Source organism: Nesoenas mayeri (assembly GCF_963082525.1).
Source record: "Nesoenas mayeri genome assembly, chromosome: 2".
NCBI classification, from domain to species: Eukaryota; Metazoa; Chordata; class Aves; order Columbiformes; family Columbidae; genus Nesoenas; species Nesoenas mayeri.
The window spans coordinates 7,334,024-7,351,731 of NC_137543.1; the positions used below are offsets into that span (position 1 = coordinate 7,334,024).

Here is a 17,708-nt window from a genome sequence, read left to right on the forward strand (position 1 = left end):
TCAGGCAGGTGGGACTGAACCAACAGCTGCGATGCTGATGGGTGTGGAAAAGGGCAAAAACAAACATTAAGTGGTAGCTAAAAATGAAAATAACTGAAACTTTCAAGTTATGAAATCGTGCTCTAACACAAACATTTATTTTCTGTTATCATCTGAATGAATAATCCTATTTACTATCAACATAATTGGTGTTTTTTTATAAAAGGATATTCTACAAATCTCATTCAAACATTTCTTGGAACTAACCATGCATCATACTCAACTATCTCATCATAGGTTTTCTTAGCTCTGGAAAATAATTGGCTTCTATGAGCAAGTTCTTTAATGCTGTAAACCAATTGTTTTTCAGAAGTGAGTTTCACTTACATTGAGAGGATATAGCTAAGGACGCTTCAGGTTTACATCTCAGCCTCCTGCCCTACAAGTGAATTAGATGTCATGTGGTTGGCTGCACACTAGGAAAGTTATACTGGAATAGTTGTGACCAAACTTTAAATTGAAGTCTTTGTTTCTATTTACTGAAAAAAATGAGAAGCCAGTCCAACTCCTATTGTTTCTCTGCAGTCACTTCACCTACTCTTTTTATTTTTGACCTATTGCATTTTTTTTCTAGAAGATCAGCTATCTGGAAAGGTACTTTGAATATTTTCAGTTCTCTGGCACAAGACTGTTTCTACCTCTCACAAATTGCCTGAGATTTTTGTTCTTACACTGAAATCACAAGTAGTGAGCTGTTCAGGCTATGAACACTTGTAAGCTGAGCAGTTTGCTAGATGCATGTAATTCTGCTACTTCTTGATGTCCCCAGAACTAACACATAGGTGGACATCAAAGACCAGGTGAAACTGGAGTTGCATCACATGTGTTTGTCTTTTATACAGTTTATTTATATATATATATACACACACATTTGATATTTATTATTTGTTATTTTGTATTCTTTTTTGTTGTAGTATTTACTTTGTATTTATTTTTATAGTTATGCTAGGCACAAATGCAACACAAGATACTTGTTAGTTGTGTAAACCCTCTTGAATCTGGCGAGTGATATGAATTCACCTCAAGCCATCTCCCAGTCTGCTGCCTGTAGCATGTTATAGGCTTTGACAACACAAGCTTTTGCCAACCCTTGTAAACCTCTTTCTCTTCCAGGCTGAGAGATGTTCCAGCGATCCCTCTGATCAGCAGCCGTACACTGTGTCTTCACTTCCACCCCCGGAGAGGTCTGCATCACCATGTTCCTGTCATGTTTGACTATTTCCACCTGTCAGTGATATCTGTCACGGTGCACGCATCACTGGTGGCATTACACCAGCCTCTGATCAGGTAAAGGACACAGAAATGTCTGTTGAAAGGCAAAGGAAATTCCTCTTCTGAGTGCATTTGCTTATGGTACCAGAGAAGCAGAGAGGATAATTTAATTTCAAGATTTTTGGTCCAGGGTTAGGATTCTGGAGATGGGGGTTTGGAGTCAACCTCTGACACAGGTTCCTGCCCTTGATAAGACACCAGAGGACTGATCAAAAACTAGTGCAATTTGTGGGTAGAGCTTCAGAAGTTTTGATTAGACTTAATCTCTCTATTCCCCATGTGTAACGAGTGGAAGGTAAAATTTCTCCTGTTGGCTGTTTTTCTTCTTTAATCTAAAAGCAACTGAGAGCATTTACATTTTTTTCCCCACCTTATTATTTTGTGAAGTATTCAGGACAGCTGGATGCTAATCTCATCTGTGGCCTCTGTGTATTAGCATAATTCATAACATGGCTAGAAGGAGGTATGAACAAGTCAATACTGGATAAGGCTCTGTTGAATTTCTCCTTTACAGCATCATCTGATTTTACCATGCAGGAGTGTAATACTAGCTTCCATGGGGTCTAGGTGTGATTTATGTTATCTGATTCATAATGACAAGAAAATAATTCAGGGCTCCTTCAAATAAAACAGGGCTGGAGGTCAATATCCGCTAATATTTAGAACAGGCAAGGGGAAGCAAAGGTCTTTCTGGCAATTTACTTTGTGTCAAATCTTGTCATTGCCTGAGATAAGGAGTTCTGAGAGGGAGGGAGCTCCTTGGGTCGTGAAGCAAAACGCAGTTTTCAGTGTTGTTCAGCTTCCCTCACTCCAACAAGGCCTTCCTGTTTACCAAGTGATCGGGAGACTCTTAAGTTTGACAAATATGCAAAAACCACTGTGTCAGAAAGAAAACATGAACGTGTAGACTATTTTTTCTCTGAAACTCTGATTCAGTTCTCCAATTGTACAAAGGCATTGCTTGTACACGATGCCATAAAATGAATTAAGACTGTAAGAGGCTGAGTTGTGACAGCGATGAGAGTCATATTGGTACATCAGGCTGACACATCTGTCTTCTGCTCCTGAGATACAGGTAACTGCTGTATCTCTCTTCTACTGTGTTGACTTTTTAAATGGTGAATTAGATTGTAACAGACTACTTTTAACCAGATAGTTTTCCTCAGGTAATTTACCCATTGTTCTACTGCATAAAAGGACGAAAGAACAATAGTTATCAGACTTAATGACTATTTTCAGTGCTTCGTTACCCTCTAATGAATGGAGCTGCAGAGACTTGTTAGTGTTATTAGGCATAAATCACACGATGAACAACTGTTTTGAAGTAGGATTATTATAGCTTTTAAAATATTATTTTGTCCACATTTATGAAGTTTACGATACTTTTACTTAATGCAGTGGAAAGAAGTTTTTTGACAACACAGTACAGAGTCTCATTTGCTTAACCCAGTAATTTTAAAGTGTCATACTGAGGATTTATCCTCTTGTTGATAAATATTCAAAAGCCAAAGAACTTGTATGACATACTTTCTCTAAATATAAATCAGGGTGAAGACACAAGTATAGAAGAAATATCAGTTTCAAGCATTCTGCAACAAAACTAGCCAACTAAATCTTATTTGCTTTTCTCACATCTCGGAGCATTCCTGTTTATCTCTTAGGATTAGAGTTTATTAGGAACATTGAAAAAAAAATAATTATAAATTCAGGAATTCACTTTTGTAACAAAATAGAACCCAAATGACTGGAAATCAAATGACTGGAAATTCTTTTTTTTTTTTTTTTTTCTTTTTTTTTTTCTTTTTTTTTGTCACTTTATCGAAAAAATAAACACCAAATAGTTTCACTGTTTGGGGAAGAAAAAAGTCTGTACAGTATTTCACTGCGTTTTCCTTTTCTTCCTTGAATTGTCCCATCATGGTATGTACTTTACATGTATATACATATTATTTCTGCAAATATGTATATACATAAATGTAAAAGAAAAACAGTTCTAGATCTGCCCTGTAAATAAAGATTACACATTCTGCAAAATTGATATTCATTGCTGTCCTAAAGTTGTCCCGGAAATAAACCTTGCCTGAAGCACAGCATATGCCCTGTGGACTGAGCTTTTCATATTTTGTTCTCTCTGTTGGAAAATTATATACTCTTCCCCAAAGACCTTCGCTGTTGCCTATATTTAAGCAGTGAAAACAGCAGGGAAAGTAGCAAGACTGATTCAGGCCTTTCCCTGCAGGGTAAATTACACCCACAAATAGCTCCTGTTGGGCAAAGCTTGCCAGGGTGCCTCCATTACCTCCTGTCTTTTGACAAGTGAACATTTTGATATTGATGTTTGTCCTAGTTAATAATTCTTATGTAATAAATATTACATTGGGTTTGATACTTTGAAGCGCTCACCTCTCACCAAACTCAGAATGAGTAAAATTCATATTTCTGCAATCCTTTGCAGCATTCTGGATGGGAATTTTGCAACTCATCTCTTCTAAAGAGTATAACCCTCAGCTTATTCATGGGGTCCCAATTCATGGCAGTTGCTAATGGCTTTATGCATTTTCTTAGGAGGTGAGAGGCTGAGAAGGAAGGTGATGAGGCAGTTGACTTACCTCCAGCTCTGCTACCTTTACATCACCCTTATTTGGTCCAGGTGTGAGATTACCAGGAGCATGTTGGGATGCTTTGAGGCTTGGATCACCTCCTCTCTTGGCTCCTTGGACAGCTGCATTCCTCTGAAATGCTGCTGCAGAAAGGATTCTGAGCAGCAGTGAAGGGGCTGGGTGCTTTGATTTATCGTGGCTGAGCACTGTGGCAAAGCTTGGTTAAATATTCTCACTTCTACTTTTAGAGTTCTTCGACTTCTCTACTTCTTTACTTTGGATGCTTCAACTTCTCTAGTTTGAATTCTTTATCTTCTCTTACACCCCAGAAGTGTCTGGGGAAGCTGGACTGCTCTGGGCCAAGTCCAAAACTTTGGATTTCCAGGCAGGAGTGCAATAACAGAGGAGAACAGGGATGTGGGGTGCAGTGGTTATGATGGTTAATGTACTGACCTGAAACACTGCTCTTCTCAACTGCGCCTTCCCCTACAGCCAAACCCTTTTGCCAGGCACAGCATGACATTGTCATGTCCTCTTGGAGTGACTGCTGATGCGCAGAGCAGTGCTGTTTGCACTGAATGCTTTTTGGCAGCTGCAGGTCATGGAGAAGTATTTTCCTATTTCTGGGATCTGGGAAAAGAAGAGGAGAGTCTAGAGCAGGAATTGACTGGCACATCTTTCCTAACATCACAGAAATGACAATTCTCTTTGGAAAGTAAAAGGCTTGCCGCTGACAAGCTCATTTTACCCAGGATGACAGAGGTCATAGAATCATAGAATAATTTGGGTTGGAAGGGACCTTCAAAATTGCCTAGTCCAACCCCCGGCAATGAGTAGGAACATCTTCACCCAGCTCAGGCTGCTCAGAGCCATGTCCAGCTTGGCCTAGAGTGTCTCCAGGAATGTGGCATCCACCACCTGTCTGCACAACCTGTTCTAGTATTTTACCACCCTTGATGTATAAACTTTCTTCCTCATGTACAGCCTGAATCTCCCATCCTTTAGTTTAAAGCCATTACTCCTTGTCCTATCACAATAGGCCGTGCTAAAAAGTGTGTCCCCAACTTTCTTATAGGCCCCTTTTAAGTACTGAAAGGCCACAATAAGGTCTCCCCAGATCCTTCTCTTCTCCAGGCTAAACAACCTAAGTCTCTCAGCTTGTCCTCATAGCAGAGCTGTTCCATCCCTGTGATCATTTCTGTGGCTCCTCTGGTCCATGTTTCTCCTGAGCTGAGGGCACCAGAGCTGGATGCAGGACTGCAGGGGCATCACACCATAGCAGAATAGAGGGGCCTCAGCAAGTCTGCCAAAAGATAAACAGAAAAAGTGAATGATGTTCCGACTTGAGAGTACTACCCTGCTGAATACACTGGCCCCACAAACTGGCTAAATATATTTTTTATTCTCTTATCTAAGCTCCAGAGGCTAAATGTGAGCAGACTGTTGCAGGAGAAAATGAGGAGGAGTCAGGGTTTTTGCACTCTATTTTTCTGTTTTGCATGGATTAGTCTGCTTTCTGGACTGAGGCGCTGGCTTTTCTCCTAACCCCCTGTAATTGGCTTCACAACTTGTCCAGTCTATAAGTGAAACCAGCAGTTATTTGTCCAGCATCGGCTATTAGAAAAGGCATTTTGTTTCAGTATAGTTCAGACTTCAAGAAAGATTTCCCGAAGGGATGCATACATATCTATGATGTACAGATCTACTTAGTCTCAGGCATGCTGCAAGCTCAGTGCCTTTCTTATGTTGGACTCCTTTAGGAAGTAAACAGCAAGAAACATAGTTACTCCCTTCATTAACTCCATAGACCTCTGTACTACTTCTTCCTGAGAGGAGCTGGCATATGTTGCTGTTGATAAGTTAAAAATACAGCTCATAAATAATTTCTGAAACAAGTACGCAAATGCAAAGTTTCCCCCACACAGATAATTTTTCACACTGAAAACAATAAAACAATATGCTGCATTTCCTATTAACCAGCATGGACAGTAGGATCTGGTTAACATCTCTTCTTCTGAAAAGTTGTCCAGTCCAATTTCTTCCCCTGAAAGCTTTCTGGAAGTGTAAGAACAGTGTTCTGTACCAGACTGCTACTATCTGTCCAGACTGGTGTCCCCAAAACAACACATTGTCTAAGGGCTGTGCGGAATCCACATCACTTGATGGTCGCAGTATCTGCAGTCCTACTGCAGTCCTGCAGTCCTGCAGTCCTGGGTTTTGGGTTTCTGCTGAAAATATTTTCAATCTGAAAAACAAACAAACAAAGTAACAACAGAAATTGCTGCAAATAAGATTCTTCATCACAGGCAACTGGCAAACCTGTTTTCTCTTATTTGTACAAGAAAGGGGGTTAATTTCTTCAGCTTTCTGGATTCTCCTCAAATTTCTAGTCTCTTCCTCACTTTCATACACATGTCTGTGAAGACCAAAGTAGACATTCAGGTTTTTACTTGTTAATATTGAATTCTTCATTATCCACATCCAAATCACTGTAGAAGAAACAAGAAATCTTCTTGGTGGCGTGTGAGATGGGGAAATAACACAATACACATTTTGCAAGTGGGGAAACCAAGACACAGATACTGAACTTCTCAGTGCTTTGAGCTTGTTCTACTTTGGGAAGAGAGAACAGAATTAAAGGGACACAGGGTTTTTAAAGGTTTCAGTCCTGACCTAGATCTGCTCTGCTCCACTGCACTGAGGAACCAGGCCAACTCTGGCCATCCTTGAGCAATTTCATCTCACCTAAATCTTGTTATTCCCAGGCATCCCACTGTTCCTCAAAAGCATGACTAATACAACTATATATACACACACTGCTGTGCCCTGTACACCTTTAATCTGGGTGTGGACTATGCAGGGCAATTTTTTTACAATTTCATGTGTAGTTGAAACCTACTTAAGGGTAGCTTGTGTCTGAAACTGCCACAGATGTAATCCTGAGTAGCAAAGTTCATGTTTATTTTTCCAGTTCTATCTCATTTGCAAATAAATTTACCTGTAGAAAGAAAACTGAATATTTATGGAGTAAAAAGCTATTCCTTCCATAATATGTTTATTTAAAGAATACCATTTTATTTTTTTTCTCTAAGAACTCTTGCATAATAACTGGATGATTTCTCCTCTTAATTTTCTTGTATTTGTTACTATTTGTTACGTATCTACAAAGACAAACCTCTACTTTGACAAGCCATTCTCCTCAGCTACCAGCCAAGAAGTCACTTAAGAAAAACCTGTTTATTTTGGAGTCAAACTTTCAAAAAAAAAAAAAAAGAACCACCCAAAACTAAATATATTTCACCCCATTATTTTACCTGCTTTGAAGTTTTATAGCAACTGAGATTGCTCAGGACAAATAAACCAGTAATTTCTAGCCATCAAAATAATCAGATTTTAAGCCATATTCTCTTGCTGACTCTGTTTGAGATCTAGGAAAAAAATTAATAAATCTTATCAGATTTACAGAAGAAGGTCAGACCATTTTACAGTCACTGATTACAACCTCAGTGAAACTCCTTGCATAAGAGAGAAATATGTCTAGGGGAATGCAACCTGTAAATATCCACATATTATTCTCAAATAATATGGCATCACAGAGGTGTAGTGGGATGGTTTCTATGACTTGAGTGTTAGAATGGAAGGATGCAGGCTCTTCAGGAAGGACAGGCAGGGGAGATGAGGATGGGGTGTTGTCCTCTATGTCAGTGACCAGCTGGAGTACATGGAACTCTGCCTGGGAGTGAATGAGGAGCCAGCCAAGAGCTGATGAGTCAGGATTAGAGGAAGGACAGGGCCAGGTGACAATATAGTGGAGGTCTGCTACAGGCTACCTGACCAGGAAGAATGAACAGACAAGGCCCTCTTTAGACAGATAGGAGCAGCCTCATGTTCACAAGCCTCGCTCCTCATGAGGGATCTTTATCCTGATATCTTTTGGAGGGACAACACAGAAGATCACAAGCAATCCAGAAGGTTCTTGGAATGCATTGATGATAATTTCTTTTGCCAAGTGATAGAGGAGGCAATAAGGAGAGGTGTTGTGCTGGACCTTGTTCTCACCAACAAGGAGGGGCTGGTGGGGAATGTGAAGCTCAAGGGCAGGCTTGGCTGCAGTGACCATGAGATGGTGCAGTTCAAAATTTTTAGGGCAGCAAGCAGGGCATACAGCAAGTTCACTAACCTGGGCTTCAGAAAAGCAGACTTTCATGTCTTCCAGGATCTGCTTGCTAAAGTACCATGGGTTAAAAGCTTGGAGAGGAGAGACAACCAAGAAAGCTATATTCTATTCAAGGATCACCTCCTCCCAGCTCAGGAGAAATGTATTCCAACAAAGCAAAACTCAGGTAAAAATGCCAGGAGGCCTGCATGGATGAACAAGGAGCTCCTGGACAAATTCAAACACAAAAAGGAAGTCTACAGAGGCAAAATATGGGCCCTCTTTGGAATGAAATGGGAGACCTTATTACCTGGGATATGGAGAATGCTGACGTACTCAATGTTTTGGCTTTTTTGCCTCAGTCTTCATGAGAAATTGCTCTAGTCAAACTGCCCAAGTTACAGAAGGCAACACAGGCATGACTGGGAGAATGAAGAACCACTCACTGTAGGAGAAGATCAGGTTCAAGACCATCTAAGGAACCTGAAGATGCACAAGTTCATGGGATCTAATGAGGTGCATCTGCAAATCCTGTGGGAACTCACTGATAAAGTTGTTAATCTCCATTATATTTAAGAAGTCATGGCAGTCTGGTGAAGATCCCACTGACCGGAAAAGACTAAAAAAAAAAAAAAAAAAAGGAAAAAGAAAGACCTGGGGAACTACAGACCAGATTCTCCTGGAAACTGTGCTAATGTATATGGAAAATAAGGAGGTGATTGGTGACAGCCAACATAGACTCACTAAGGGTGAATTATGTCAGACAAATTCAGTGACCTTCTACATTGTGGTTATAGTGTTGATGGATAAGGGAAGAGCAACTAACGTTATCTACCTGGACTTATGCAAAGCATTTGACTCTGTTATGCACGACATCTTGGTCTCTAAATTGGAGATACATGGATTTGGTAGATGGACCACTCAATGGATAAGGAATTGACTGGATGGTGACACTCCAAAAGTTGTGCTCAATGGCTCCATGTCCAAGTGGAGACCAGTGACGTGTGGCATTCTTCAGGGTTTGGTATTGGGTCCGATTCTCTTTAACATCTTTATCAGCAACATGGATAATGGGATTGAGCGCATCCTCAGCAAGTTTGCTGATGCCACCACACTGTGTGGTGTGGTTGACACACTGGAGTGAAGGGATACCACATCCAGTTGCACCTTGACAGGCTCAAGAGGTGGGCATATGCAAACCTTATGAAGTTCAACAAGGCCAACTGCAAGGTCCTGCAAGTAGTTCAGGACCATCCCAAGAACAAATACCGGCTGGGTGGAGAATGGACTGAGAACTGAAGAGTTCTCTGAGTACTGAGAAGAAGGACTTGAGAGTGTCGGTTGATGAGAAACACAACATGACCCAGTAATTTGCACTTAAAGGCCATAAAGGCAACCCTATCCTGCTGCTTCAAAAGAAATGTGACCAGCAGATCAAGGGAGGTAATTCTGACCCTCTGCTCTGTTCTGGTGAGATCCCACCAGGAGTCCTGCATTCATCCCTGGGGTCCCAACAAAAGAAGGATATGGGTGTGTTGGAACAAATCCAGACGGCCACAAAGATGATCAGAGGGCTGGAACACCTCTCTTGTGAAGACAGACTGAGAAAGCTGGGTTTGTTCAGCCTGGAAAAGAGAAGGCTCTGGGGAGACCTTATAGCATCCTTTCAGGACCTAAGGGAAACCTACAAGGAGCAAGAGAGGGACTTTTTATGAAGGCAGGTAGAAAAGGGCTTTAAACTGAAAGAAGATGCATTTAGATTAGATATAAAGAAGAAATACTTCACCATGAAGGTGATGAGGCACTAAAAATGGTTGTCCAGTGAAGCTGTGGATGCCTCTTCTCTGGAAGTGTTCACAACCAGGTTGGATGGGGATTTGCACAGTGTCACCTAGTGGAATGTGTCCCTGCCCATGGCAGGGGGGTTGGAACTAGATGACCTTTAAGGTTATTTCCAATCAAAACCATTTGATGATTCTATGAAAACCAAATAACAGATCATCCAGGTACCCTATGACCACAAGCAGAAGTAATTTGCCATAAGTTTTCTTAAAGATTTCAATCAAAATGCTGAGGGAAATCAGTGTTGTACATTGTATCTCTCCTGATCTGTGGGAGTTAGAAGGAAGGTCCTGGTGAAATCCAAACAGTGCTGTCAGTGGAAGACATGAGAATTTAATTCTGAAGTGATTTATTTCTATGGGACTTAATTATAATTTTCATCTTTAAAATCAGTAATATTTGGAGGAAAAATAAGTGATTTCTCCATAAGATCTGGTCTAAGTGGGCTGCAAGTTTATTTCCTGTTTATTTCCATTTCTTGTAACTAGAAATGTAAAGATTATATTGTGTTGGTTTTGTGGGTTTTTTTTGGTGTGGTTTTTGTTTGTTTGTTTGTTTGTTTGTTTTGTTGTGGTTTGTTATTATTGTTATTGGTTTTGTTATCATTATTGTTATTGTTATTATTTTTGTTTTGTTTTGGTTTTTGTTGTTTGTTTTTTTTCCAGTTTGACCATTTTATATAATGCAATGTACGTTTATTTTTTTTTCCATGCAAGAGTCAGAAGATCTGTACCCATTAGGGTTTTTTTTGCACTATTCTGCTGAAAACTACCATACAGGAAGAAATTAAGTTTTGCTTACAAAAAAACCAAAACTAAATAAACAACAATAACAAAAATAACCCCTTCTTTTTAAAAAAAAAAGCCAATGAAAATTTTAAAAAGGTTATTGCATTTTGGGACAGTTTAATCTCAGAGGCAATATTATATTTTATTAAACTGGCCTAAAGCATTTATTCTGAATTACTTCAATAGAACATGCAAATTAACATTTATGAAGGCAAATGCATTTATTATGCTGAGGAACTGTCATCTTATTTATATGTTAGAGAATAGTCCACAGAAGATTAAAAAAAGTGTATGATTACTTAATATTTTACAACATAGAAGAATTAAGAGGTGCTGTGTTAAATTCTCCAAAAGCAGGTTCAAAACAGAAATTGAAGCACATTTATATGTGCACATTAAAATGCCAGTCATTCCAAAAGATGTTTTAGGGGCCAAGAGTATAAATTAAAAAGGCATGGACACAAATTCATAGAAGATAGCCATGACTGCTGGAAATAATTGCCTGAATATAACCTTTGAGTCAGAAAGTTCTTAAATTTTTATTGCTGGTATCTTCCAGGCTATATTATAGGAAAAAAATGCACTTTTCAAGGAAGCTTTCCATAGCATGTGTCCACAGATGACTGCTATAAGAACTATGAGAGTCCTTTGAAAGACAGACACATGTCATGGATAAGGTCATCAGAAGAACAGTTAAAAAATCAAATATAAATTGTTTATTTCATTGAAAATATTAATAATTCTGCACATGTGTTCATTATCCCTGACATGCTCACATTACCTCTTTTGAACTTTTTTATCCTGACTACAAATATAAGCTACGGTTAACATACAGGATGAGGATCTAAATATTGATATTAAATCAATGCTAAGAAAAGGTTCAAATGGCCATGTAAATTACCAAGGTGAGAGATTCATACATATGTGCCTGGTTGCAGAAAACATTGGAAAAGCTAAATGCAGAAAACAAAATTTGATGCAGTAAATTAACCTATTATTGCTATTAAAAATTGTCTTCAAATATTATGTACTTCAGAAAGAATTCAGGGAACCTCAACAGTTTTTCAGCCTCCAGTTAAAGTTTCCCTTAACAGATTTTGGCAGGTTTCCCAAAAAGGATTTTTGTTTTACAGCAGTATGTGAAATCAATTTCCATAAAACCAAGAGATTAAAATCCCTCTTTTGCTGTAAAAGCAAAAGATAAATAAATAAATAAGGCATTAAAAAGTGCTTTCCTCTCCCTTAAAACCTTTGAAAGCTTTGCTAATATTCAAATGAGGAGTATTTTGTGTGCAGGCAACATTTGTTTAAGCTTCTTTCTCTGATACCACAACAATAATTTTTTATTTCTGCTTCTTGAGCCTTTGCAGCAGACCAGGGCAAAAACATCATCCTATAACAGCTGAAATTATTCAGCATAGTGTTTATCTCTTGTCTGTTTGCAATTGCTTTAGTTTATTTTTATCTTAAATGTTGCATGTAGGAAATACACAGAAAGACTTCATGCTGCTTAGAAGCAGTCACCTGGAAATTTCTTGTATCACATATATTAATATATACATAAGCAAATCCAGATATATGTTAAAGTCTTCTACGCCATCCTCCCACTCACAGGATGTCGTTTTTGTCAGTGTATGAATGCTAGGGGATATATAACAAACAGCAGTTTGAGGTGAGGCAGGGATTTCAGATTAATCTTCTGAAACTGCTCCAATTCCTAATTTTGCTTGAGATTTTTTTTCTGATGTTGCACACATCACTGTTTCCCTGGACATTTGAATCTTAATATTTGGGTGATAGTAAGTATTGTTGCTTCTCTCTTTTGTCTTGTATCCTTAACATAAGCATCCTCTTTTTTTGTGTGTGTGTATTTCTGTACAGCAGTCAGAACTCTTGTCAGTCCTTAAAAACTGAATCAGGTATAGATATCCATGAATTCTGGCTGATCTGAGTTGACATGACCAAATGATACACATCTAGGCAGAGGAATAACCTCAGATTGGAAAGTTTTGGCAGAATGAACATCCCTGCCCTGTGGCTTTTAGTTCTGGTGCATTATGGTTGTAAAATGGTTTTTGTGCTCCCTCCTTGGAAGCTTTTGTTCTTCCAAGGAGACCAGGTCTCCTGGGTGTGGTGTAATTTGGGATGCTTGGATGGGCATCATGTGCTTGTGGATGGTGATACTAATCTGAAAGCTGTGGCACAAAATCAGTGGCTTTACAAACAGCAAATGTGTTTTTCTTTTTTCTCTGCAGTTCATCATTTCAATGCCACCTTTGCCTACATGCTTTTTAAGAACAATTTTGGTTGCTTGCATCACAATTTAGATTCAGTAATTTGGCTTATTGTACTTGCAACAAGTAGCCTGATCTTTCTCTTGAGATCTTGATGCAGTTGATATATAAAACACGCTAACCCAAGGACTAACAGTGAGGTTTATCCCACCTAACTTCAGTTGTTTATGAGACACCATCCTAACCTCTCTCTGTAGTACATAATAAGAAATAAGCATTTTGAGAGTGAAATTCGTTTAACCTATTTGAAATCACTGCTTCAGAAGGGGATGACTCATATCCTGAAAATGCTGATTCCTCTCCAGCCACGCTAAGGCAGCCTACATCATTAACTGGGATGTAGACATTTGCTCAGATTTAATCCAGAATAAGAACCCCAGCTAAGCATCGGAACTCTGGTGGTCTCAGTTCTGAGTAAACGCCAAACAAGGTGTTCCACTCTTAATGGGTTCACGCTATAAGATAGGAGACATAAAGATACACTTAGAAGGGAACACTGTGACCATAATAGTCATCACTGAGAGGTAATGACCTCAGCACTAAAACAACTTCAATTATATCAGACTTTTGAGGAAAGATTTGGATGACGGCAAATTCATGTTGCACATAGGTGTAGGAGAACATATCCCCAGTGAATGGACTACACCCAGCAAAAGGAAATACACGTTTTGGGCTGAAATCTTGTCAACTTGATGCTGGAAGCTTATGTTGTGAGAAAGTGAGAAGTGGGAACTAAACTTACAATCTGTATTAAAATATTTGAATGAGCAATAAAAGATATTGATAGCAAAGAGATTTCATGCACAGTTTAAAGAGGAAAGTCTGATATGGTTAAAGCCAGAGAGAAAAATGTTGAATGAACAGAGATAAAAGCTGATGAGAAGCTGGATGAATATTATCTATGTGGATAGACAGACAGGTTGCATTCTTGAGATGTTATGCTGGAAAAAAAAAGATCTGTAAGAGAGCAGAAAAAGGAGAGAGTGAATGCCAAGAAAGAGAGCTCCATTCACATCATTTGAGCTAGTGAATACTGGAATTACAGTGTCAGCGTGAAATAAATAAAAGCAAAAACCAACAAGAACAAGAACAAAACCAAAACGGCAAACATATTCCAAGGAACAAAATAACAGTGGCACAATGATGACTCCTCCCTAACAACGTGGTTCTGATTATTTTTCTTCTCAATTTTTTCTTCTTTTAGTTTTGCTCGCCCAGGTAAAGGTTCATGGCTTGGTAAAGGAAACCTGGAGGCAGGACCAGACCAGTCCAGTATGTCCTTAGAAAATCTAGTGTTTGGAGCTGGCTACTGCAAGCCTACTTCTTCAGAGGTAAGGAGGATGAACAATGATGTCTTACTTCCATTTGGTCACACAGAGTGTTCACATTATCTGTGAAGAAAATGCCCTGTCTTATATCTCTAGTAGGGGGATTTTGTTAGGAAAGATCCCTTCAAGCATTTCTACATGAACCAGCTGGCACTTGGATACACAGTTCCTGGGTTTGACCCCCACCTATATGAATAATTTCAGAAATGTTAAAGATATACGTATATACCTCTGATTGACTGACAGTTCTAAGGCAGGATTCATCTGACCAGGTGTGTGCTGTAAGGTAAAATTAATTATTCAGTAAAACATATTTGTTTTCAGGTCTTACGTTCGTCAGCCAGAGGACTTGAGTCATTAGTAACGATGTTGAGAAGCTAGGGTTTGTGTCTGGAGTATCCAATGTTGTGTGTGGTGGTGACAGGGTGCCTTACTCAAAGCAGGTGTCACAGTTAGTGACAGGGGCAGTTAGTGACCTTTTTACTTACCACAGGTGAAGTGGAGAGCTTGTTGTGTAATTTCTAGTACAAAGTTGTTTGTTTAGAAAACAATAATTATTTTTTTAACTGCTAGCTTTGAAGTGTTTTCCATCAGAAATTTTTCCTCAGTTCTAGAAACTCAACCCAGAAATTAACTTGTTAGGAAACCCTGTTTAAAGGGTTCTGATTAACATGCTGCCCTCAGCTTCCCTCAACCTTTCCTGTCAGAGCTGTTCTGTATAAATGTTAAAAATATGCTAGCCTTGAGCGGCTGGTGCAGAACTAACAGGGAATTAACTCAGACTGAGAGAATGTTTGTCCTGTGGCTTCTGTCTGAACCATTGGGTAATTGTATGCTTTTGGCAAACAAATTGACCTCAACCTCTGCCTCTCTGGTAGATACTCACATCATATAAATTAAAATAACCAATTCAAGTGTTTGTCTCTGTAGATTCATCTTTTTGTCTCTGTACGTCACACAAGAGAGAGGTTTCTTTGGGGAGTCTTTCCTACTTTTCATATCACCTGGACAAAATTATGTTGTAAGAAGATAAATGGAAAGGCTAATTCTCCCCTCTCTTTTTAGTGAGAGCATAATTATTATCCTAGCAGGTGACCTATTAAATACCAAAATGAAAGCACTCCATCATGAACTGGCTTTAGCACTCTGCTACACTTTAGGTCATCTGAACATCATACACCAAATAATCATAAATATAATGCTGCACAGTCTTCCTCCAGAAGTTTACGCTGTCAGATATGCATTTGCTTTGCTTTAGAAACCTATGTAAGTTTTGACACCTGTTCTTGATCTGAGCATTTTAATTTAATAGACTGTGATGGCCTTTTTGCACACGCTATCCATGATGTATGATAATCAGTAAAGACTATTTCTCTTGGTGTAACATAAAAATATAAAAATTCAGTGCTAGAAAAGAAACTGTTGTTGGGGTAAACCTAAGTCCAAGTGAGAGGCTTGTGACTGCTGGTTTATGTATGTGTTTATATCCAGTTATAAGGAATGGAAGGAAGAGGAGTAATATTATTTCTTACAAGGCTGCAATGCTTTGCAGTGGGTCAAGTTTACTTTCCTTTACAAATTTGTAGATTCTATTCCAGATTTGTTTGTTTGTTTGTTTTTAATTTGCATGTTAAATGTAGCCTCAACTGGATTATAGACATGTCCAGATATGGAGAATTTTGCAGTCACTATCACTGCGCATAAGAATGGATCCTACCCTGCAGACCTCTCTACTCACTTTATATATGTATTTGGTTGAACTTCATGTGCAAATTAGTAACTGTTGATTACCTTAAGTCAATATATACCACATTTTTTCATTTGCAAGCTACTCTGATTTGACGGAACTGACTAAATCTGGCTAGAACAATTAACATATTTTGTCTTCCATGGCAAACAAAGCTTCACTGGGAAGTAAGACATGGGAAAGTGAGGTTTAAATAGACTTTGTTTAGTTCCTTTTTGCATCATAAAATGCAGTGAAACAGTTAATGTTGGTCTGTCTGGGTTTTTATTTTGTTTTGTTTCATGTCTGCAAAGATGAGTTTGGATCCTTCTACTTTTTATGTACACTTCTGTGTTTTCCTTGATCTCACAAGTCTCCGGGCTTAAGCTCTTAAGATGCATCTCTTGGGCAAGTGTCTTCCATCTGACGTATTTTCTAGGGAACTGAATCTGATTATTCAGTTCTCTGTAAGACTACAAACAGTTTAGACTTTCATTATTTGCGGCTTACCTATTGTTAGTAAATAAAAAAATGATTTTTCCCACCCCAGGTTGCAGCCACATTATTTTTCCAGAATATTTCAATTTGAGCAGAAGCCTGTAATAGATAGGAACTCCAAATCATTCCTATTGCATCCTCTTTCTCAGGTCTAGGAGATGTGTGGCTTAAAACCCCTGGAAAATCAGTGGTTCACTGTGTCTTGAGACATTTGCTATGTCCACAGTTTATTCATTTTCATAGGTTTGATAGAAATTTAACCAAATCAGGAAGCAAACTTGCTGACAGAAGTAAACTTTGCCCTTTCTAGAGCCATCATACTCAGTAGATGGACTAATGGTGTGGTATATTCAGTTTATGTGGCAAGGTTTTGGAAGCTGAAAGAGATAGGGGCAGGGGTGGCTTCTGTGAGAAGATATCAGAAGCTATCCCAACATTCAAGTCAGTTCCAGCTACCTCCAAGGTAGACCCACTGCTGTCCAAAATGGGCTTACCTATCAGCAATGTTGGTGGCACCTCTGCAATAACATATTTAAGAAAGGGGAAAAAAACTCTGTATAGCAGCTTTGACAGAGAAGAGTGAGAAAATGTGAGGGAAACAACTATGTAGGCATCAAGGGCAATGAAGTAGGAAGAGATGAGGTATTACAGGTGCCAGAGCAGAGACCCCCCTTTGGTGAAGACCATGCTGATACAGGTTGTCCCACTGCAGCCCATGGAGGACATCATGCTGGAGCAGGTGGTTGTGCCCTGAAGGAAGGTGCTTTTAGATTTGTTCTTCTTTCTTTTCCTACTCTGTTTAAATGGTAATAAATTAAATCAATTTCCCCAGGCAGGGTCTGTTTTGGCTGCTCTGTCCTTGCCTTGAACCATCAGCTTTTTGTTATATTTTTCCCCCTCTGTTGTCTTGAGGAAGGGCAGTGACAGAGCAGCTTGGTAGGCACCTGCAGGCTGGCTAAGGTCAACCCATGACACACGGTTCAGAAAATATTTGAACACATCACTTCAGTAGAGTAGTGGCTGGATTCACAGTAGTACTAAGCCCTCAGGAAAGCCAGAATTGTGCTAAAATCTGATGTTAATACTACTAAGTCATATTTTCCAGATATCCCTTGAATACAAAGTAGAGGACTCTTGTCTTGACATGTCATCTCTAGTTCATACA

The 17,708-nt window shown here is 39.1% G+C and overlaps 1 protein-coding gene across 1 annotated transcript in view; it reads left to right on the top strand.

The window, feature by feature from the left end:
* Positions 1-17,708, top strand: part of FAM135B (family with sequence similarity 135 member B) — a gene marked incomplete at both ends in the record, with an annotated part of 141,581 nt that overhangs the window by 71,735 nt on the left and 52,138 nt on the right. Inside the window, 2 exons of the mRNA XM_080339210.1 lie at positions 1,153-1,326; positions 14,196-14,322. Coding sequence (XP_080195336.1) covers positions 1,153-1,326; positions 14,196-14,322 — 301 coding nt within the window. The remainder of the gene's footprint in view (positions 1-1,152; positions 1,327-14,195; positions 14,323-17,708) is intronic.